The following is a 24,913-nucleotide window of genomic DNA, read 5'->3' as shown; positions in this document are numbered from 1 at the left end:
GGAGAGAAGCGGCTCCTTTGGGGGCAGCTTCCCTGGCCGAGTAGACAGGGTCTTGCTGATGGACGGTGTGCGGTCAGAGAAACCGTGGCAGAGCAATGACCTTGACTGCACTGTCCTTACCGAAGACCTTGAGGTGGATGGACGCGTCCTGCTCGCCCGCCTTGTTCTCGGCAATGCAGACGTACTCAGCCTCGTCGTTCTTGTCCACCTTCCTGATGGTCAGCTCGGAGCTGTCGTCGCTGAACAGGTACTTCTCGTCCTCCTCATTCTCTATCTGCTCCCCGTCCCTGCCGGGCACAGAAACGGGAAGGACCGTGATATTGACGACAGAACTAAGAGGTTGATTTTTAGTTTGTTTCTATAAAATGCAGACTGAACGCATGTGGAAGACTGAGCTTGCACAGAAAGTTAAGACGTTCGATTGTATTTCTTTCCGTGTGATTCCTTTAACCACATCTCTGATTCTGCCTAAGGGCTGCAAGTGGCATCCTCTAGAACTCCAAACAGGGTCTCTGATTCTGCCCCACAAACTGAAAATGGAGGAATCCAATGCACACACGAGGCAAGTGGACCTTACTGGAAGAGTCCACTCTGCCCTCGGAGCGGATGGTTCCCAGCTTCCCACTGCATTCCCTTGAAACCCCAACACAGAGTAGGCCCTGCCAGCTCTCCTCCTCCACTAGCTGGTGGGAAAGGCTCCAGCCAGTTCCTTACTTCGTCCAGCTCACGGTGGGCTCTGGGAAGCCTTCGGCGTTGCACACGAGGGTGACGGACTGGCCGAGGTTGGCGGTGGCATTCACGATGCTCTGTCTGGCCTGGACGGTGGGTGGCACTGAAGGAGAGAAGGGCTGTCAGGGGTGGCTGGGACAACGTGAAGGGACTCGGTGGCCTGGAGGAGAGGCACTTTTGGGGGGCCCCAAGTCAGAGGCTCCGGGGTCTTGGGTAACTGCTGAGCTTTAGTGTAAGGGGTCTAAATGCAGGTATGTACCAAAAAATTACTGTAAACTGGATAAATAATTCACCCACAAGCATGCATTAGTGTTTCCCAACAGTACTTAGTACTGTTATATGCATAACAATATACAATAATATTGCTTTTCAATAATACAGATTTAGAAGCTGTATTAATGTTTTCCTTATTTTAAAGTGGCATTCAATTTATAGTAGCTATTTATCATTATATATTTTCTCAATCAATGCATACCCATCTTAACAACTGCCATGACTGGCAGAACTTGACATTTAAAGGGGGGCTCTTGATACTGGAAAAAGTTGAAAATTTTGGTCCCCAGTGATTAAATGGTTAATACCAATGTGAAATGCACTAGCTCATCAAAGAGTGACATTTCACTTGGATTGTCCTAAACAACTCTGTGCACCCAAACTGGTTTTTACCAAAGGAATGAGAGAGAGAGTTTGGCAAAAAATACATTATCAATATCTAAAACAACCACAATTTACTTATTTTCTTAGTACTGACATTATAATTTCCTCTAAATATCTTGTAAATGTCAGATCGATTCCCCGGGTGTGTTTATTTGACACTGCAAATTAAGATTAATAAACCCACGGATGGACTATGATTCTGACTATTCCGAGGCCTGAATTGATGATAAAATTTTCTCTGAACACTGAACCAGGGGACGGACTACACCATTACGGTAACATCAAGGACAGTGAAGGACAAGGAAGAATTTATTAGGAAGCACGGGGCAAATTTCTGGTGCTGCGAGATAGTGAAGGACATTCCAGAATTGCACTGGAAGTCCTCATAGTTGAGGGAGACCCAGAAGGCGAGTGTCTTTAAAAACAAACCAATGAACAAAGCAGAGGATGGCGGTGGGCTGGGGGAAGGGGTGGACTCAGCTGACGTGGATAAGCCAAGGCGGGAGCCGTGCAGAGAGCAGGAAGGCCAGGTCTCCTTACCATTCACGATGACCTGAATGTCCTTGAAGTTGATCTCCCCGCGGGCCAGGATCCTGCCCTCACAGCGGTAAGTGCCCTCATCTGTTTTCTTGATGCCCCGGATCTGGAGGTAGTTGTTGGTCAGGACTATGAATCGGACTAGAAAAGACAAGAGGCAGGCTTGTCCCAGGATCGGTCAGAGGACGGGAGCCTGCAGGCCGGGCACTGAGCCTTGCCTTTTTCCTACCTTCAGTCTCATGGAGGCAGGTGGAGGGCTGGGAGTAGGGAGGGGCTTTAAGCTGAAATAAGATAATATGTCCCTGGCTCCAACATAAAGCCAAGAGCAGAAGTCTGCTGGAAATCTGTATTTTTCTTTGGAGAGAAAGTGAAGTGACTGAATATACAAACTATAGACATGCAACCGTGAACCTGGAAACGGCATGCAATTCTGGGACACTGGAGTCTGAGTTTGGGGTAGGAGCCTCAGTAGCTGGTGGAGGTGGAAATGCTAAGGGGCTCGGCAGGCTGGGGAAGGGGCGGCTGCCCGGTCTCACCATCTTTTTTCAGGATGACATCTCGGCCTTTGTGCTTCCAGATGATGGTTGGGGGGAGGGAGCTGACCACATCACACACGATCACGGCATCTTCTCCCTCCCTGAACTCCTGTGGGGTTGGCGCGTTCTTGAACATGAGCTTCTCTGAAAAACGGGCAAGAGGAGAGTGAGGGAAAACAGTGGTTCTCCCACAAAAATCCCTTTTCACTGGTGCCTTACCACTTGGATTCGAGTCCATATAAGCAGCGGTACCCAACAGGGTCCACTCATCACTTGGCCAAACATGCAGGCAAAGCAGATGGCACAAGAAGAGGAATACGTTCAGCCATGTTTGGCAATTAATGTCTATTCAGAGTGCTAAATTCATCACTCTGTGCAGAAAAGGGTCTACAGAGGGACAGGTGTCTTTACCATGTGGATGGAGCTAATGGAACACAACTCACAGGTAGAATGAACTGGTAGGAGCCATCAGTCCTTTCTCTGTCCCCTAGTCTGTCTGACACCCCAACCCCAGCCTATCTATGGCAGAGAGAATTTTGAAGACTAGAACAGGAAAGGCAGGCTTATGGCAATAAATACTGTGGCAATCAATACCGTTCCATTAGCGGTCACCCACCATGACCCTGGCCCACAGGACAGACGCATGATAGCAAGATAATGAGATGCCACCTTTACACTGGTTTCAGTGGCGATGGGAACCACCTGCTCTGAGGGGCACAGAGTGTTCACACAATAACCCCTCCCACCCCACTGAGCCGTTGTACTCCACTGCCAGCAGGAAAGAGTGAAATACGGGGGGTACACTGAGGTGTAAAACGGTCAGTCAACACTCGGGGAAGGGCGAGGGGAACACACACCCTCTGGGAATGGTATAACGTGAATTTAGAGAGTCGAGGCCAGGGCGAGGTCGCTGTGACCAGCATGAACACAGCTGTGAGTCTGGAGTTGGCCAAGGATCCTTTAAAATCACACTGGATGGAAGGGAGGATATATGTATACACATGGCTGATTCACTTTGCTGTACAGCAGAAACCAACACAATAGTGTAAATAAAGCAGCTGTATGCCAATAAAAAATAAATTAAAAAATACAAATCCTGATATAACCTACATATATTAAAAAGGCATTAAAATATAACAAGTTTTTAGAAAACATACTGATAAAATATTTTTAGAATTTTCCTTTAGTTTTAATTTATTTCTTGTTGGCTGCACTGGGTCTTTGTTGCTGCGGGGGCTACACACTAGTTGCGGTGTATGGGCTTCTCATTGCGGTGGCTTCTTTTGTTGCAGAGGACTCATTTGAAAAGACCCTGATGCTGGGTAAGATTGAGGGCAGGAGCAGAAGGGGACGACAGAGGATGAGATTTGGATGGCATCACCAACTCGATGGACATGAATTTGGGTGGGCTCTAGGAGTTGGTGTTGGACAGGGAGGCCTGGCGTGCTGCAGCTCATGGGGTTGCAGAGTCGGACATGACTGAGCGACTGAACTGAACTGAACTCAACAGGTTTTCGGGTGTGCAGGCTTCAGCGCTGTGGCTCATAGGCTAAGTTGCTCTGCAGCATGCGGCATCTTCCCCTACCAGGGTACGAACCCACATGCCCTGCATTGGCAGGTGGATTCTTAATCACTGGACCACTACGGAACTCCCTGATAAGAATCTTATTTGTATAGAGTGTGTGCGCGTGTGCTAAGTCGCTTCAGTCGTGTCTGACTCTCTGTGATTCTGTGAACTGTAGCCCATGGGGCTCCTCTGTCCATGGGATTCTCTAGGCAAGAATACTGGAGTGGGTTGCCATGCCAGGGAATCTTCCTGACCCAGGAATCAGACCCAAGTCTCTTACATCTCCTGCACTGGCAGGCAGGTTCCTTACCACTAGCACCACATGGAAAATGTTTGTATATAGTACCTCATGGAATAATAAATTTAGTTTGAAACCAGTAGGCCCCCCCCCCCAAAAAAAAAAACCCACCAAAAACAAGCAAAAGAACCCACATTGGAGCTCTTATCTTGATGCAGAAAAGACCTAGAGAAAAGTAGAAAAGAGGCCCGGTCAAGCCCTCTATTCCACCCCACTCTTTGCTACCCATGTTGTCTTCCCGGCCAAAGGAGCGGTCAGGGAAAACAGAAGGAGAAGGAAGGGGGTCTTACGGAAGATCTTCACGTTGACCGTGGCCTCTGACTCGGTGCCATCCTCCGCAGTGACCACACACTTGTAGATGCCGGCATCATCGATGTTGGCGTTGTAGATGGTGAGGGTGGAGGAGGAGTCATCGTTCCATACCACCGAGATCCGCTGCTGGTTTGGGGTGAGCTTCTCTCCGTTGGGCGAGAACCAGGAGATGTCTTTATCTTTGGCATCTCCGGCCACTAGAGAGGGAGAGATAATTTTCAAACCACTGATGCTGAAAAGACAAAGACACCTCCAGGAAACAGTAGGTGGTTGATAAGACCTACTGAGGAAGAACTCTACTGAGGTGGGAGGTGTGCATGCACCTGTGTGTGACCATTCATGTTGGTCACTTCTGCATTTACTTGCTGTGTATTAATATTTGGAAAGAACTCAACGAACACTGGTGCTGATGTTTCTCATAGTGGGCCTATCCCTAGTGAGGGAAGAGGTATTTGCTGAGGATCTACTGTGTGCAGGCACTGAACTGGTAGCTTATAGCCTCGCAGAATGGGGGGCAAAGGCAGTTCGTATCCAGGATCTGAGCTCAAGCGCTAGTTGGTTACTCAACTCATCAGCTTGTTTTTGAGGGCTTAGATGACGTCTCCTGTATAGAAGATGAGATGCCGGCTAGTCTCTGAGTATAAATTCCAACGACTTTTGCTCCACCATCTGCCTGCACAAACTGGCGTTTCAGCACCCCCCACGGCCTCAGACAGGCAACACATCTGCTGAAATGCTTCAAAGAAGGTAGCCAGAATCGCCCATCATCCCTTCCCCAGGCAGCTCAAAGGCTAGGACACTGCTGCTGCTGAGCTGTCCAGACACTGAGCCATAACAAGGGCTCTGGGATCCTGGATGGTTCTTGCACAGTGTCCTCTGTGCCCAGCGCCCTCCCCCTGCCCGCACCCCCACCCCACTGCCCAGCACAGATGCTTAGTGTAGAAATGGAGCAGCCTTCCTTTCAGGGCCCATCATGTTTTCAACAAATATCGCTCTTTGCATGATGCTCTGTGGGCTCCACGGCTGCATCTCCGGCTTGTTGCAATGGCTGTAATGAAGGCAAAGCTGGAGGGAAGACATCCAGCGGCCACGAGCCGCCTCATCCTGTGCAAATCTTGACAGCATTTCAAACCCCTCCCTGCCGAAAGCGGCATGCTGGATGTCAGCTTACACCTAGCTCAGCTCTGGAAAGAGCTGGTCCTTTAATGTTCCAAATCCCAGGCATGTCACATACAGACTCCAGAACCTCACAGGAAGCCTTTCCTCCGCAGGACATTTCCTGATAATTAGCTGAGCTGTGGAAATGGGGCATGTTTTCTACACAAAAGACAAGGACACCAGGTTCGACAAATTCTGAACTCTGGTGCGGGCAATGGGACAGAATATTGGAATTGACTGGAGAGCTGGAAAGCCCAGGACAGCTGGCCTCACCACGGAAGAGATGCTGGCACTCAGCTTTCTTTCAGGCACGTTTTAGGACTTCCTGTATTTTCCTCCTCTGGGAGAGTCTAATAATCCAGACACTGACCCACTGAAGCATTTGTTCTAAAGCAGCCCCGCTCTCCAGTGCCATTCACAGAACTCTGGAGGCACCCAGAGCAGCGGTCTGGGGGCTGTGCTGACTTTCCCAAGGAAATCCCTCGATCTCCTCCATCACCAGGCAGACGTCCACAGGGCACGTTTCACTGTACTGGGGCAAACTTGGTTTGGGGAAGGGAGACGATCTGAGTACTTCCCTGGCTCTCAGGTCACCCAGTGACCCTGTCACAGGGTGAACTGAGATTCCAGGCACACCATCAGCCCAGCAGACACAGCTGTGACCTCTGCCCTGCAGGGTGGGTTTCCGGAGATGCAGGGTGACGGGGGTACTTGCCTTGGCACAGGAAGAATTTGGACTCTCCCACGCTGATTTCCCCTTGGCTGGGAACAATATCCACTTGCAGAGAAACTGAAAAAGACAAAAAGTCCAGTTTAAACACGCGTTTGCAGTTTTGAGACAGAAACCAGAGCTTTCATTAAAAAATGGAGTCTCCTCGCCCACTTCCAGAAAGAGCGAAGAGAGGAGGTTGTTTGGGTTTTGAGAACATATCACAGTTCCTCACGCCACAGCCAGGAATGGACACGATCCAGGTCATTTTACGTACAACTGCTGCCCTCTATCAGACGGTGCAGGCCGCCCAGGAGACCTGGGGTAAACTCTGCCCTAAATGTTCCTGACCCCTTGAGAAGACTTAGGGTCCTGCTTCCAAACAGCAGCACTTCGTTCATGGGATCAGCAGCCCAGCTAGTTCCACGTGGACCATCAACCTGAAGGGTCCCCACGGCTGTGTTCAGAGGGAAGCCTGCTGTTCACAACCCTGCACAGGGCTTCCTGCCACTTCCCCACACTGTAGAGCCTAATCACCACAAAGGATTCGACGTGAAGATCCAACCTGGTTTTGGGGGAGGGGATGCCAAACAAGTGCTCACCTACTTCGCAACTATAGGACCAATCCATCTCTTTGCGTCAGAGGAGACAGCGATCAAACATGGTCACCCTGATCTGTCAGTCACTCTTCTGCAATGCTGGAGTCTCTGCCCTGTGGTCCCCCTGTATCCCTTGGCTACTACACTACACTCGATTTGAATACCCATAGGTTCTATCCGGTTCCCAGGTGGTGCTAGTGGTAAAAAGCCTGCCTGCCAGTGCAGGAGACATAAGAGATGCGGGTTCAATCTCTGGGTCAGGAAGATCCCCCTGGAGGAGGGCACGAAACCCACTCCAGTATTCTTGCCTGGAGACTCCCATGGGAAGAGGAGCCTGGTGGGCTGTAATCCACAGGGTTGCAAAGAGGTGGACACAACTGAAGCAACTTAGCTATGCACACACGCATGCTCTATCAGTCCCCTCCACCCATTAAGACAAAACACATCGCACTGGATCTCATGGATTCCTGTATTCACCCGGTTCCTCGATTATCTGCTTAAGTCAGATAAGCATTGCTCATGAAAATGTATTCTTAGGGTAGGAGAAGTGCTATTATTCATTGGGATCCAACTTCTTTCTGCCTTTCCTCCTCTTAGGTAAAGTAAATCAGCAAGCTAAAGGCTAATGGACATTTGGTTGAATGCATGAAGCGCCTGCAAGCCGGTATGAAGGAGGGGCCTGGACAAAACAGACCGAGTAATAGAGACTCAGCAAGCCCTTCCTTTTAACAGCCATTTTCTCTGCACAGTAGAGCCGAGGGAATACTCGTTGCCATGGTGACGGACTTGTAGGCAGAGCCATTGTGGGTCTCGGTCTGTGCTCATTTGATGAAGCAACCACGGTTGTACTCAGCGAAACACAGGGATCAAAGGGCCTGCTTGGCGCGGGCAAAGAGGAGTGTGGGGCAACATATCTACCAGGGGCACAGCCTTCCTTGCCATCCTATGGACAACGCAGCCCACGGAAAAACCCAGCAGAGGCTGCAGGGAAAGGGATGGTTTGGTGGGACAGGAACCGAATGGGGAGGAGCAAGAAATCAGGAACGGGCTGGGCAACGATGCTGAGCACGCCACTCTGAGAATATGAAGCAGGAATCCAGAGGCTTCCAAATGCCAGCTCCTAAGAAATACGATAGGAATGGAGGGGCCGCCTGTCTCTCAGCAGTCGGTTTGCTTCCGATTACTCATTTGAGACCCAGGATGGAATTCTTCCTGAGAGCAATGAAAGGTCTTTTCCCTACCTTTCCTGAATTTCGCCCGTAGTGTGCAGCGCTACAATGGATTATTATTTTTTTTAATTTTAAAAAATTAATTTATTTTAATTGGAGGCTAATTACTTTATAATATTGTAGTGGTTTTTGCCATACATCGACATGAATCAGCCACGGGTGTACATGAGTTCCCCATCCTGAACCCCCTCCCACCTCCCTCCCCATCCCATCCCTCAGGGTCATCCCAGTGCACCAGCCCCAAGCACCCTGTCTCATGCATCGAACCTGGACTGGTGACCTGTTTCACGCTACAGTGGATTATAATGTGGGGGCCACAGCACCGGGGTGGGGTGGGCAGGTGTGCCCGGGTGTGGCTGCTTTCTTCCATCACTCTCCTCTGGGTGGATTCTGGATGGACCTGAGCAGGAGGGGTCCCAACCATCACCATGTCGCACCTCCTCATTTTCTGGTCAGAAAAGAGCAGTAGGGACGTTGCTGGTGGTCCAGTGGTTAAGAATCTGCGTTGCAATGCAAGGGATATGGGTTTGATCCCTGGCTAGGGAACTAATGTGTCGGACCAGCTAAGCCCTCAGGCCACAGCTAGAGACCCTGAGTGCCACAATGAAAGATCGTGCATGCTGCAACTAAGGCTCCACGTAGCCAAAAAAAAAAATATAAAAAAAAAACAACTAATTTTTTTTTTTTAATTAAAAAAAGAAAAGAGAGGTAAAGTGACTTCCCTAAGGTCACACCTAGTGAGGGCCAGCATGGCCCCAGAGTCCAGGCCACCTGGCTCCCAGGTAAGAGTTCTTTCCATTACATAATGCTGTCTCTGCCAGTAGAAGATAAAATGTTTCCACTCGGTTTAATAAAGAATCAGATGCACATCCCTTAACAGAAGAGACCAAGTCCACAGTACATTAGGGGAGCACAGGGCCCTATAGGGGAGGGCTATAAGCCAGTGCCACCCACCTTAAAGCCACCTGGACCTTTTAAATCCCTATCTGTGGCTCATACGCCACAGAACAACAGGCCTATGAAGCCCAGAAGCTGAGCCTCAGCCACCCGTTGCTGAAGTTATGGTCCTTTCTGGAGTTTACTGGGGCATTCTTTGGAGAATGAGAGGCATATTTCTAGCTTGGAAAGTGCACTGGCCCATATGCTATGTATTAGCAGCCAGCTTCAACATATGGATCCTGTTACTCTCACAGAGCCCTTATTGCGTTGAGAAGGATTTTCTTATCCCAAGTGAAAGAGCAGCCTTCATTTTTTTCAGCTCTTTTCAAACAGAACATGACTCTCAAGGGGCAGGAGAACACGGCAAGGCTGAAGAGTTTCCATCCTCGAATATGGCCGGTATCTATCTCTGGGCCATGGACAGAAATGAGAAACGAGCATTACCAAGGAATTCCCAGCTCCCCCAGATCCCAGGCACACATTTATCATCACAGACATTTTTAAAGAAGAGATATCCATTCAGACGCCTGCCCTTTTGCACACATGGAGAAGAGAGTGATTTCTCCTTCTAGACACCAGTCAAAGCCAGGCCAGAGGAAGCCCAGACTCTCTGGAAACTCAACGCTTGGATGTTTTCCACTGGAGTACAATGGCTGATTATTCTCCCCCAAATGCAAAACCATGAATTATTAGGTTTAATAACGGCGAGTGGAAATCCTGCTCCAAGTCCCAAACTCCTTTCCTCCGCTTCTTGTGGCCCTTTCCTTTCTTACAGTATTTGTCTTCTCACTGTTTTGAATAAAAATTCCTGTCTTGACTTTCACCTTTCTCCAGTTGCAAATATAACTGTAATTTCTTCACCAGGCCTCACTCAGACCCTTTAGAGGAACTCTGAAAACATTTCTCCCAGAAAAAGTATCTCATTTTTTGCTTTGCAGAAACATGCTCTGCAGAAACACAGTGTGTTATCTAGTCGTCTTAGAAGCCTCCAAAGATACACGCTTATAAACACAGGTGGCTGGGCTGGCTGGGACCCTGGGGTAGGTTGTCAGTGTCCTCCCATTATGGAAGACGGTATGGAGATTCCTCAAAAAATTAGGAATAAAATTACCGTATAACCCGACAACCCCACTATTAGGCATATACCCCAAGGAGACCGTAATTGAAAAAGACACATGTGCCCATCACAGCACTATCTTCACTAGCTAGGACGTGGGGACAACCTAGATGTTCACCGACAGATGAATGGACAAAGAAGCTGTGGCACATATATGCAATGGAATATTACTCAGCTATCAAAAGGAGCGCATGTGAGTCAGTTCTAATGAAGCAGATGGCCTAGAGCCTATTGCACAGGGTGAAGTGAGTCACAGAAAGAAAACAAATATTCACACACACACACACACAGAGGATTTAGAAAGATGGTACGATGAACCTATCTGCAGGGCAGCACTGGAGATGCAAACAGAGACTAGGCCTGCGGGCATGGCAGTGGGGGCAGGAGAGGGTGGGCGAATGGGGAGAGCAGCCTGCAAACACGCACACGAGCACACGTGGGACAGACAGCCAGCAAGGATTTGCTGTACGACTCTGGGAACTCAACCCGGGGATTTGTGACAACCTGGGGGGTTGGGTGGGGTGGGAGGGAGTTCCAAGAGGGAGGGGACATAGGCATGCTGCTGCTGCTGCTAAGTCACTTCAGTCGTGTCCGACTCTGTGCGACCATATAGACGGCAGTCCACCAGGCTCCCCCGTCCCTGGGATTCTCCAGGCAAGAACACTGGAGTGGCTTGCCATTTCCTTCTCCAATGGATGAAAGTGAAAAGTGAAACGGAAGTCACTAAGTTGTGTCCGACTCTTAGCGACCCCATGGACTGCAGCCCACCAGGCTCCTCTGCCCATGGAATTTTCCAGGCAAGGGTATTGGCGTGGGTTGCCATTGCCTTCTCCGTAGGCATACCTATGGCAAATTCATGTTGACGTATGGCAGAAACCAACACAGTATTGTAAAGCAATTATCTTTCAATTAAAACAAATATATTGGGGAAAAAAAAAAAGAACCCATCCCCGCCCTGCCCCCCACCCCCAAGGCCTCAGGAAGCTGGTTCAAACTTTCTGGTTTACAAAACACACTTTGTTATTTCCCCTGAGACTCCTGACAGTTCTGAGATATAAAAAGGCCAATAGGATTGTCCTCACTCTACGAAAGAGAGAATCAAATGAAATAACCTGCCCAGGGCAACTCAGCTAGTAAGTAGTCAAGTCAAGATTAAAAGTCATCTAATTTCAAGACTCCAGCCTTTCTCCCTACACTTCACAGCTATCATTACTCTTTTGTTGGCTTCCTAATGGCCTCATTATTATTATTACCTATTCAGTTGCCATTTGCTCTTTCTAAATTATGGGCTAGAAAAAATCATCAAGTTGTTGTCATCCTGTCTACTCCGGTTGATTACAACTGGCCTCTCTGTTCACAGAGAACCCCAGCACGGTGTGTGTGCTCAGTCGCTAAGTTGTGTTCAACTCCTTGCGACCCCATGGACCGTAGCCTGCCTCGTTTCTCTGTCCATGGGATTCTCCAGGCAAGAATACTGGAGTGGGTTGCTATTTCCTTCTCCAGGGGAATCTTCCCAACCCAGGGATCAAACCTATACTGCTTGTGTTTCCTGCATTGGCAGGTGGATTCTTTACCACTGCGCCACCTGGGAAACCCAGCTAGAGCATTAAAATTCCCATTTTTACAGACGGGGAAGTGGAGGCTCAGAGCCCTAAGTAATGGTAATGATGGATCAAGATTCAAACCCAGGCCAAATGCATCCAAAGCCCCAGCCATTTCTCCCACCCTGTTCTATCCCTTGCGAACAGACAGAAAAAGCTTCTCGTGAGAATGGAATGAGTCCCTTCTCCACATCATTTAGAAAATAAAATAACCCTGTGAGACATGCATATGTTTTAAAATGTGTTTTCTACCTAAATGTCTTTAAAAAATGGATGTCTTGTTCTGAAAGATATGACAACTTGTTTAGCAAACAGCCTCAGGTTGAAAGAGGAGTTCTGTGATTTTCAAACACCCTCGCAGAAGCAAGCTATGAGGTCTCAGATGCTAAAGAAAAGGGAACTGAAATTTCAGTTCTAAAATGTGCTCAGGCACTTATCAGAAGAGGTGGGATCTTCTAAGCAAAACAACAGGAAAAAAAATTCTGATTTCAAAACGGAGTCCGTAGATTTCACCTGAGTTAGTGACTTCTCACACCAGTTCAATCTTATTGTTCTTTTCAGAATCTTATGTGCTTGAGGAAGTAGGAGCTGAAAGCAGCAAGTGAGCCCAGGTCTCTCCATGACTGACCAACAGTATTTTCTTGTTAAGTGATTATAAGACATTGGCTCCTGAGAAAGACAAATTGCAGAGCTGCGGCAGGCCCAGGGCCAAGGTAGGCACACCTGAGGAGCACCTGAGGAGCATGCCCTCATCATCAGTCAAGAGCTGGGTGAATGACGGAGGATGAATCTGATTAGTGACTGTGTATCCGACAAAGAGATCTTCCAGAACTTGTTTAGTAAAGGCTAAGGATTGTTGGGGGGAAAAAAGGCATCAAAGTCTAGTTCTACATTTATTTTGTCAGCTATTGTTCTAGAAATGAGTCTTAAATAGAACTGTACTTAACCACTAAAGGAGACTTATTTTTTTGCTTTTCAAACTATGCTAAAGTGTCTTTCATTTGATGGATCTGTGGGAAATTCAGACGTCAGAATAGGAGCGTAATAACTAAGGTATCCCCAGTGTGCCCAGACAGTCTGCCTCAGGGTCAGCAAAGTACATGAGGGGAGATAAGAGGGTGGCTTCACAGATGAATCAAAGAAACTCAAAGAATGCAAAACGAAGACTAACACAGCGATCCTGCAGAGTGGGGAATGCTGTGGACTCTGGGCCAACCCTCAGCACTCAGCAGTGTAAGCCTGCCCAAGTTATTTAACCTCTTGGAGCCTGTTTCCTTGTCTGTTAAATGGGGACTAACAGAACCCTTATCAGAGGGCTGTTGGAAAGATAAAATGAATTAATACATGTAGAATAGTCTCTGGCACCTAATACACATTTAATATTTGTTGTGTATTATTAATATGCCTCTATCAATAACCCTTTCCAAGGAAATTGTTTTGATTACTATTTTTGCAAAAAGTTATGTTTACTTTTATGGTTTTAGATAAAGTAACCTTCCGAATGAGCCATGTGGTGGTCACGTGGACCGATTCCATGCTCTACATTACTTTAAAATATTTATCTTGCCTGTCAGAACTTCACTGGTATAAAAGATGACTGAATCCAATCAAAGCCAGAAAACCAATAATGTAGGCACATTAGCCTACATTACAATGTAGGCCTACAATGTAGGCCCCTCAGTTTTCTCATCTGTAAAATAGGGATGATGATAAAACTGAATTTGTGTTGTTGGACTGTCATGAGAATTAAACAGTCAGGAAAGAGTCGTGGTTAGGAAGTCAGGATATGGAGTCAGAGAGGCTGCGGTCCAAATTCCAACTCTGATACGTAGGAATCCTGAATTCTCAAGAGAATCTCAGAACCTGTTCTCCATATTTGTAAATGGCCATAACAACTTGGTTGATCTCATGGGGATATTGAGATGATTTAGAAAGGTATGTAAAGTTCCAAACACAAGGTCAGGCCGTGCTGGTTGTGTTTTAAATGACAGCACGTATATGACAGTACTTTGACATCATACACACACACATATACATACACACACCCCCCCTAAACAGAATGCCCTGTAATGTTAGTAATGAGAATGAGATAGCAGGAACCTCTTGTAGACTACTGCATTAAACTGTCCAAAGTCTATTCAGGGATGTGTGTGTGTCTGTGTGTGTGAGATTTATCCCGTTGCAGCCAGTGAGGGCTGTTCTTCATTGTCACGCGGGGGCTTCTCATTTCAGTGTCCTCTCTCGCTGGGGAGCACAGGCTTTAGGTGTGTGGGCTTCAGGAGTTGCAGCTCATGGGCTCTGCAGTGCTGGCTCAGTAGTTGTGGTGCACGGGCTTAGCTGCTTCGCAGCACGTGGGATCTTCTCGGACCCGGGATCGAACTGGTGTCCCTTGCATTGCAAGGCAGATTCTTAACCACTGGACCACCAGGGAAGCTCCTATATTTTTATCTATGTGTATGTATCATACCTACAAGATCCACTAGATAAGACAGTGTGTGTGTGTATGAATAGAATAATTCAACTTGTCAGATTGCTGTTGCTGGAAGCAGCAGCTGGACATAGGTAAATTTATCTCATTTTGGGAGAGAAAAACAAATAAACAGTTAAGGATGACAAAGGACTCGCATGTCACATCCTTGACATGTGAGTCTCACAATTCTGGCTTGAGCTCCTGTTGACAGCAGCTGAGTAGAAGAAAAAGAGGTAGACTGTTTTACTTTTAAACATCAAACCAAGAGTTATATGTCAGTTTAAAGGAACTATAAAATACGTTCCAACGTTCTTACACATTTTGGCTTCTGGTTCTGTATACTGGGCTTCCCTGGTGGCTCAGAGTGTAAAGCGTCTGCCTACACTGCGGGAGACCCGAGTTCGATCCCTGGGTCGGGAAGATCCCCTGGAGAAGGAAATGGCAATCCACCCAGTACTCTTGCCTGGAAAATCCCATGGATGGAAAAGCCTGGTAGACTACAGTCCATGGGGTCACAAAGAGTTGGACATGACTCAGCGACTTCACTTTCACTTTCTGTATACTAGCATCATAATGGCAGGCCATATTCTGATTGCCACTGGAAGCATCCTTGCTGTCTACAGTGGGTTCACAGCAGCAACCAAACAGGAGTCATACTCAGGGCTGCCAGTCCTAGTTAGGGTCCCATCTATGTAAATGCTGAGAATTCTGTGTAGCTTCCATTTACATCAAAACACCCAGAAATAATCTACCTGGGGTTTCTAAGCCAACTGAGATAAGTTTATAACCAAACCCTTGGGAAACCCTCTGTGTGCAGTCCCCACAGGACCCTGGGTCCCTGGCTTCTCCCAGTATGTCAGCCAGCCTAGAGGGTGAAGGAGGCCCTCATGAAAGCTGTGGTCTTCCCTGGCTGGCAATACCAGCACTCAGCAGACTTGCGAGAACAGAACTCAAGACTGGAGGAGGAAGAGAAGAAGGCTCTTGGTGGTGGTGGTGGTGGTGGTGGCTCTGTGGTTTAATGCCTTAATGCCTTTTGAATGGAGAAACCAGAACTTCTGTACGAAGACAAACCATATAGACAAGTTGCAAGTAAGATACAGATCTTTCTAAACCAAACAACTTCGCTCATATACCAAGTGGGTTTCCCATGCCTATCACTTTAATAAAGGCACCAAAACTGGACAATGTTTCCTTACAAAAGTGATGCAATGAGAATTCCTGATGAAAATTCTCCTTAATCTCCTCAAACCTCAGGACTCTTCCAGAGTGATGGGGGGAGGTGTGAGAAAGGGGAATATAACTGTAGAATTCTTAAGCTTTCTATGTAATATGATAATACAGTTGATGCGCGTGTGGAGGCTCAGTCGCTACGTCATGACCGACTCTTTGCAACCCCATGGACTTAGCCCTCCAGGCTCCTCTGTCTATGGCATTTTCCAGGCAAGAATACTGGAGTGGGTTGCCATTTTCTTCTTCAAGTGATCTTTCAGACCCAGGTACTGAACCTGTGTCTCCTTCATTGGCAGGCGGGTTCTTTACCACTGGGCCACCAGGAAGCCCAATAGAGTTGATATTATAAAATTATACTAGGGAGGAGAAAGTATTTCACATCACTATACAAGTGAGGTTTAGATGATTAATCTGATATCCTATTACCCCAAATAATCTATCCTATGAAATTCTAGTAGCCAAACAACAGAAACCAACTCTATTTCTTAGCAAAATAAATTATGTGAGTTGCTGGGAACCAGGAACAACTGGGTCCTGGCTCTGTTCCCTGGGGCTGGCTTCAACTCAGAACACAGAGCCAAGGTAGATAAGGGCTTCAGCTTTCTTGGCCTAAGTTCCCTGGGTCAAATTAGCATTCCACCGGGTCTGACTGGATGGTTTTGTTTTATAGAACTAAGTCAGTGGTTTCAAACCATGGTTGCTACCCCTATGAACTACCTAGACGCTAGAAAACTTGATTCATATCACATCACATGGTGTCCTCGTGTTCTGGTTAAAGGGCAAGAAGATCTATGCATTGGTTTAATCTGCTCAGAAGGGATAGATTCATGCTATTCCCCAGGCTGTCACTCCATAGCCAACCTCTACCTCCAAGAAAGTACACAATTCCTACTGGGAGCATTCTGGAGCATCTAACAGGAGTCAGAAGAAATGACTCAAAGGGATATTAATCAGGAGCACAGCCCAAAGAAATTCCACACCATACCCACGATCAGACACAGGAAAGAAGCCAGCCAAACCCTGATGAAAGGAGTTTTGTTGGTTTGCTTGTTTTAACAGGGGATCATAAAGGAAGGAGATACACTGAAAAAGTTACTTAATTTTTTTCCCCAAAGTAGCAAAAAGTCAGAAGCAGCCCCAGAGAGCCTCAAAAGGGCTAGATTCCAGGCCAGGAGTGAAATATTTGCCAGGTGGGCATTAATACTGTCTCCTATAGTCCACAAGAGGGGAAGGTACACGTGTTTCACAGTGCCCACCCTGGGAAGCACCTGCCACGTGACGGCAGGAGTGTGTGCCGAGAGGCGGAAAATGTGGACGAGCTATACCTGACCTCTGCCTTCTACTCCACTGGATTAGTTCATGGCCAGGGTTGTAGAACCATTTAGTAACAGAGAGGGTTCGAGCCGGGGGGACCTGACATAGACTCTCCAACCCCTTCATTTTATAGATGGAAAAGGGGCAGAAGTCCAGGGTCCCTACAGCAAAGTTCAGGGGCCACGGGGTTGTGCCCACATACTGACTGCTGACCTGACGCCTCTTCTTGTCTCTGTGTCTCACTTGCTTTGTGTCCTCAGCAGCTCTTTTACCAACTGTTTTCCCTTGCTTGGTTTGCCCTGGTCTCACCCTTGTCCCTAAAGAGCGAGAGTCATCACTTAGGACTTCCCTGGTGGTCCAGTGGTTAAGAATCCACCTGCAGGGGACACAGGTTCCATCCCCGGTCTGGGAAGATTCCACATGCCTCAGGGCACCGAAGCCTGTGGGTCATTACTAGTCAGCCCATGCACCCCAGAACCCATGCTCTGAAACAAGAGAAGCCACTGCAATGAGAAGCCTGCAAACCACAACTAGAGAGGAGCCCCTGCTGCCCGCAACTAGAGAAAGCCCGCACGCAGTAACGGAGACCCACAGCAGCCAAAAATAAAAATAAATTTTAAAAAAGAGTCTATCCCTGGGAGTTGTGTGCTTGTGCTCAATTGTGTCTGACTCTTTGCAACCTCATGGATTGTAGGCTTCCAGACTTCTTTGTCCATGGCATTTTCCAGACAAGAATACTGGAGTGCGTTACCATTTTCTACTCCAGGGAAGCTTCTTGACCCAGGAATTGAACCCATGATTCCTGAATCTCCTGCACTGGTAGGCAGATTCTTCACCACTGTGCCACCCGGGAAGCCCCAGACTGGCCTTATTAAGTGCAGCTGGGAAAGCTGGACAAACGGCTGGTGGCCTACCTGTCCTGCCCGAAGCCCATTAAAATATCTAGTGTTGCCAACACCAGCCCACTTTTTAACTGAAGCTCCAGTTCTCTGCTTCCTTTTCAGACAATCTTTCCTGCCATTTCCTTTTTTGGGCAGACTGACTTCAGGCCAGCACCTTGCCTGAAGTTGAACTACCCGCTCCTTGCCCTGAAACGTAGGGCAAGGACACAATTAGATGCTTGGAACTCAGCTAAGCTTCTCCAGGTAAACAACATGAAATCTATAACATAACAACATAAAGAAGCTGATGACCCAGACCTTCTTGGTAAATTGCTGCATGTGATCTGATAGCTTCCAGGATGCCCCTGACAATGCTTCCTTAGGTCTGCTCTTTCAAAAACTTGCCTTGATAAAATGACTCATCCAACTTCTCTTCTTCCAGCTATAAAAAGGTAATGATACAAGGCGGATGGTCCCTCTCTCTCTCCCAACAGCTTTTGCCAACATGGCAAGAAGTTGGAATTATATCTTCCAATATTTGTCCAGCTGTTGTTTGCAGATATTATATTCTTTACACTGAGAAAATAGAAATTTAGAGAATGCTAGCCTGCAACTTCATCCTGAAAATTTCAAATCCTGTCCATGTCTTTCAAAAATGTCCTTATGTGATCATAGCTTTAAGCACATCTGGGCTATTGAAGATACAAAGGCTCACAATCTCCCAAACAACCAGTGCAAAAAACTGTTAAATTTAGTTTCTGTCAAGTGAAAATTTCACATTCTCAAACCAAGATATATAGTTTATATAGACAGTGATTATTTTGAGTCAGTCCCTGTTCAGAGCACTTCAATGAGTTCATGTAATCCTCATAACAACCCGATGAGATGGGTACTTAGGGTTATTATCCTACTGGACAGATGAAGTAGGTTATTATCCTACTTGACAGATGAAGAAACTTAAGAACTGAAAGATTAACTAATGGCCCAAGGTCACAAAGCTAGTAAGAGGTAGAGCTGGGACGTGAAGCCCAGGCAGATAAAGCTCCATGGCCCTTGATCTTAAGTATGTGTTATATAAAATCTGCTTTAATGAAAATCAACTTTCGTGAGAAAGGGGTTGCTCTTGTGCTGGATGAACTGGGAGACACTGTGCAAGTAGAAAAACACGATTTCCTTGGGGAAATACTGATTCTGAACATGGGCTCAGAGGCTGCTTGAATTCAGAGCCCACCGGGCCACAGTCCTCTCCCTGCTGCAGCCCTGCCTTCCCTATACTGAAGCCTTCTAGCCCCCTCCTGACCAGCAATGGTCCTGGCATCCATGCCAACAGGCAGCCACCAGAGCTCAGCCGCCAACAGGCATCAGGAAGAGGCTGTGAGTTGGACATTCCATCTACGGGTCACTCCTGATTCCCCCAATTTGGATTCAGGGTGAGCCATATCATCCTTTATTAAAATGTGAGTATTAGAATTTTTCTTTGCTGATATTTAAGTTGTGACTGGCTCTTTGCTCCTCGGTAGGGTGTGCATCTGAGTTGGATTATTCATGTAACTACTCAGCCAGTATTCTCTCAAAGCACTCACTCTCCTTAAGAGGTCATTTGTTGAGTATCATGGTAAAGAGATTCCTAGTAGAGGTAATAATCTTTTCAAGGGGTCGAGAGTCCATTCCCCACTCTCTTGGCCAGAGTCACCCCTCACCAGACAGTGCCTGACCTGTTTATTAACATGATTAACATGCTGATTAACATGTCTACATTACACAGAATAGATAGAAGAAAACTCAACTATTAAAATAATAATAATTTAACAAATAATATATCCACTATTCTGGGATAGCTTTTAAATTAGGGAACAAATAAGAAAGCTATCATTTAGCTCTACTACCAATTAGGGTAGGAGTTGAAATGCTATATCCACTATTGTGGCTTATTAAGAACTCAGACGTGAGCACAGCCCCAGCCCAGGCAGGGTGGCAGAGAAAAGGGTCCATGGTGGCTCAGAGGGTAAAGCGTCAGCCTGCAATATGGGAGACCTGGGTTCGATTCCTGGGTGGGGAAGATCTCCTGGAGAAGGAAATGGCAACCCACTCCAGTGCTCTTGCCTGGAAAACCCCATGGATGGAGAAGCCTGGTGGGCTACAGTCCATGGGGCCGCAAAGAGTCGGACATGACTGAGCAACTTCACTTTCAAGAACTCAGATGTGAGCACAGCCCCAGCTCAGGTGGGGTGGCAGAAAGAAGGGACTGTGGCAGAAAGTGGCTGTGCAGTGGTCCTGGAGCATCTGAGGTACATCCTGGCTCTGAGTGCATGGTACTGCTTCTGCCAACCTTACGATCCATCCATCCATACAATTATCCAGAACGTGACTTTCTAACTCTCAGTTAAAAGTCCTTTGGCTATATCTGTGGCCTTCGTCTGTCTTCACACAGTGTGATTTCAGGGACCCGAAAGAGCCCTGTGGGGCTCCCCAGTCCCAGGCTGGTTACTGATATGCCATTTTCATTCTTGCTACCTCTATCTTATGATGTGTGTGCCTAGTAATAGCAAGCAACTCCATGATGCTCTCAGTTCTTTCAACTTAAAATGTATGAAAGATGTAGATAGAGTTCATTTGGGGGTGCTGGGAAAACATGGTCTGTCAAGTAGGAGTTGGGAGGTTGTTAGGGAAATGTTCAGTCTTGTTCAGGCTTCAGAAGTAGGGGAGCGGGCCTCCGACACGGGATCACATACCTACCTGCAAGCACACCAGCAAGTCAGGCGTTGCTTCAGATAAGAAAGGGAGTGGGTCTTGGAATCTCTTAAGCCCCTGAGGGCCTGGCCAGCCCTGCTTCCCCCTCCCCACCAGGGTCTAAGAAGTCTTACGACTCACAAGGTGAGACAAACAGCATTGTAAAAGTTAAAGGAAAACCAGAGCTGCATTTTTGCGTGCAAACTAATGACATAAATTTGTGGTCTGGGATTATAAGCGGGAGCCCCCAAATTGCAATTTGAAGTCTCACCCAGGGAACAGACACACCGCCCAGGACCCGTCTCTCAGCTGAGATTCCAGGTTGCTGTTAACATGGGATTTCTCAGGGCTATTCTGGAGAAGGAAATGGCAGCCCACTCCAGTACCCTTGCCTGGAGAATCCCATGGACAGAGGAGCCTGGTGGGGTACAGTCCATGGGGTCGCAAAGAGTCGGACATGACTGAGCGACTTCACTTTCACTTTCAGGGCTATTCACCTGTGGATGTAGGTGTCAGCTCAATTTGGTGATATATATGCTGTTACTTCTCTCTATTGTTTCTGTTTCTTTTCTTTTAATGACTGTATTTTGAAATTAAGAAAATGATCTTCTATGAAAAACTGAAACTGTTTACTTGTGTGTAACAAGTGGTTTCTTTTGTTAACAAATCCTTTGAATCTAAAACGAAAATGAAACATTTGGCAAAATATAAATTGTGGAGAAAAAACAACCAAATGCACAAGGCTCCCACTCATCTTGGTCGCTGAGACCATCCACGTGTGTTAATTATGCTCCTTCCTTGCCCAGAATAATGCTACAACTCTGAAGAACTGCCAATAAGTCATAAACATTAAATATGGGATGAAATCCTTATGATACCCTTTACGGACTTTTGTTTGGGTTTTGTTTTTGTAGTAGGGTTTTTATTTAAGCAAGCATCACTAAGGTCTTTCATTATTCACTTAGACTCCTTCTCTCCCCTAATCCAAACCCAACTGTCCTTGACAAACTTGCTCTGCTTTATCTGATAGGCAGGAGAGTCTTTGAATCTGTGTCTGAGAAATCAAAGACAGAAAGATTAAAGAGAATCCCCCCATGGCACCATGTCGTAATGGCCTTTGATGCTCAAGGACTAAAATAAGTGGGATCCCAAGGAGACAATTCAAAGGTCAGAGGCAGATGTGACGCTCATCCGTGAGAAACAAACACAAGCCAAACTCGTCTGATGGGGGCAGAATCTTTCTGGAAGGATTTCACAAAGGCAATGCTTCTTAACTTCCCCTTCAAGGTGACAAACTCTAGTTCTATGAGCAACTTTAAAATCAAATAACTAAACCCTTGTTCCTGCATCCTTAGCTCAAAAAGAAGTAAAAACCTGCCAGGAGACAAATTCTCTTTGGGGAAGGTTCATGGCAAAATTCCTCTTAACTTCAGGAGACCAAAACCCTTTCCTGGCAATAGGAGTTTAGTGTCCACTGTGATCCTGCCTGGTGGCTCCAGCGCCAAGTCTAACACAGGACTTGGGCAGGGCATAGGGTAAAACACACACACACACACACACACACACACACACTCACACACACACACACACACACACACACACACACACACACACACACACACACACACACACACACACACTCACACACACACACACTCACACACACACACACACACACTCACTCACTCACTCACTTGCTCCTTCCTCACTTTTTCTTCTTGGACAGCAAATTCCTCTTGGGAACTAACTTGTGAACTTTGAAGATGATGTCAAGTCACAGTGACCAGGCAAAACTGGATGCCTTAAAAAGAACTCAGGGCACTAACCACTGAATTTTCCTTCTTTAAAAATAGAGTCTGCTTCATCAGTGGCTAAACTTGGGAAGGCAAGCACTCATTTCTGTTCCAAACTGGACTGATGGCTACAAGACTGAGAAGCCCTGGACCAGTGGCGATCTGAACATTTAAGTAAGTGGAGCTCACACGTGATGATGCTATTTTGTATTGCATGTAACTTTCGGTTTCCCCACCAGAAACTCCCCAAACAAGCCCCACCCTGAGAGCTGTATCAGTGCACACAGTCAAGGCTGCGACTGCGGCTGCCTTAGAAGCAGCAGCGCATCTGTCTGTTGTCAGGATGACTATGTCGTCCTGGGGGTAACTCAGCCATCCCTGCATCGTGGATTGTGACAGAATGGGCCACTCACTGCATGTGGGCTGAGATCTCCCCAACAGGCCTGTCTTTGGTCAAGTGGAATCCCTGCCTTTTTTCCCCCTTCAGTCACCTCTCTCCCATCCCAGCCCACCCCAATTCTCAAGGCTGGCCTTCTGCATACTTCCATAAGACAGACAGACAGAAGTCTTACACACCCAGCAACAAACTAGGCCAAAAAGCAAAAGCACTGATACATTTGGATATCCAGTCCCACGCTTGCATTATACCTTACTTTGCAGCAAGACAAGCTGCCTTTATTTCTGTAAACAAGTCATAGCTCTCAGCATCACTATCTGGCCTTTCAGATGCCAGTACCTTATAGAAAGCCATTAACCGGGAACAACCTGACAACCAAGTCTCCTAAAGGGTCACAACTGCCAGAATAAATGGCTAGTGAAAAAAGCTCGCAATTCCATCAGCAGCCCCTAAACTCCCTTGGGGGCAAGGAATCCATTTCTGAATTTCATCCTGCTCTCTGGAGGATAAGTGATTACTCCCTCTCTTTTCTGTTATGGGGTCTACACATAGATTTACATTTTATGAAGCATTTCTCACTGAGTCTGTTCAGACAAGATGACACATTTTGAATAGCCTTTAAGATATGACCAAAACACACACACACACCCTCCCCAAGATCCCCAGTCTGCACAATGTCAATCTCAAAAGCCACTGAACTGTGAGTTATCTGCCTGCTTCCTGGGTAAGAAGAAGTGATGAAAACACCAAGGCTTTCCCCCAAACCTCTAGGTGGCTTATGAAGCTGAAAACAAAAAGACAAAACCCATCGCATTGAAGACTTCCTTCCCTTTCTGTACCCTCTCTGTGCCACCTTCCTTTTTGCCGAACCCTTGCAGCAAGGCTACTGAGTGACCAAAGTGGGCTCAAAGCCTTGAGTTGGCCTTTGTCTTGGACCAAGACTCTTGTAACATCACAGGGGAGAATGACCCAGAGACCAAGAACTGAAATCAAGGGGACTGGATGCAGCTTCCCCACAGCCAAATCCGCTGGAGTCTGACTTATTCCTGCCTCTTGGCAAAAGGCCTTGCTGTACAGTTCAGAGATGGAAAACTCCATTAGAGATCAGGTGCCAGAGCCAGAAAGCTGAGAACAGGCCAAGGAAGAGAGCTGAGAGCTGAGATCTGAGAGCTGAGGTTGGAAGGAAAGCGCCCACAGGGAGAGAAAAGACAGGGAACCACAGGGTGACATGTGAATGTCACGTGACTAGGGTCTCGAGAGAGCCTCAGGAAGCAGCACCCGGCAGGCTGATTCCGCTGTCTCCACACGGCCTCCCAGAAACCACCAGCTGTGATGTCAGCTTCACGCCCATGCCGAGGGTGAGCAGCCTCCTCCCTCCTGCTGCACACGCTGGATTTGGAGGCCACACTGGGATCTCCCAGGAGACCCTGTCTACGGGCACAGAGGGCTGGCACAGACCAGACTGCACAGAGCATGTGATGTCTCCTTATACTCTTCAGAAAGGGACTGTACTGGATTCTGTTCTTCCAAGGGAAAATCAACCAGGATCACGGGAGGGCTGAGCCAGCACTACCCTGGTCTTTACTGTCAAAATCTTGTCCCAGGATCCTCTGAGGTCAGGGAAGCCATAACAGAATCGGATCTGGAAGTAAAGGGGTGTGAAGGTCAGTCCCTCCTCCCTGTCTCCATGGCGATGAACTTGACCTCCATCATAACATCACTGTCTTATAAGGCAATGCAGTAGCATCTATTTCAATGACCAAACTCCATTAAGGACTGAGCCTCTTCATCCTCAGTGCTCAGCACACTGTACGCCTTAAAAGATGTGCTGAATTAACTGAAGATCCTTTCTGATTATTCTTTTCTGAGGTTCACAGGAATGTAACGATTCTGAAATGCATGGGATGCAGGAGTCCAGGCCCCGGAATAGTATCAGGTCACGTGCTTAAGAATGACCTGGATGGCTTGTGAAAGTCAGAGTTCCTTGCTGATTCAGTCCCTCTGCAGTGGAGCCCTGTGATTCTAATGTGAAAATACTCCTCAGATGATTCTGACATGTAGCCAAGTGAAGATTCTCTGGCCTACTCACTAATCTACCTGGCGTAACTGA

At 47.2% G+C, this 24,913-nt stretch overlaps 1 protein-coding gene across 24 annotated transcripts in view; it reads right to left on the bottom strand.

The window, feature by feature from the left end:
- NCAM1 (neural cell adhesion molecule 1) overlaps window positions 1–24,913 on the bottom strand; it is a 362,241-nt gene that overhangs the window by 69,389 nt on the left and 267,939 nt on the right. For all 24 annotated transcript variants that reach the window (NM_174399.1, XM_059874560.1, XM_010812341.4 and 21 more), the window contains 6 exon segments: window positions 121–287; window positions 715–832; window positions 1,927–2,064; window positions 2,460–2,603; window positions 4,615–4,833; window positions 6,510–6,584. In NM_174399.1, coding sequence (NP_776824.1) covers window positions 121–287; window positions 715–832; window positions 1,927–2,064; window positions 2,460–2,603; window positions 4,615–4,833; window positions 6,510–6,584 — 861 coding nt within the window.

This window comes from Bos taurus, chromosome 15 (genome assembly GCF_002263795.3).
Source record: "Bos taurus isolate L1 Dominette 01449 registration number 42190680 breed Hereford chromosome 15, ARS-UCD2.0, whole genome shotgun sequence".
Classification (NCBI taxonomy): domain Eukaryota; kingdom Metazoa; phylum Chordata; class Mammalia; order Artiodactyla; family Bovidae; genus Bos; species Bos taurus.
This window is presented reverse-complemented; position numbering and strand designations above follow the sequence as displayed.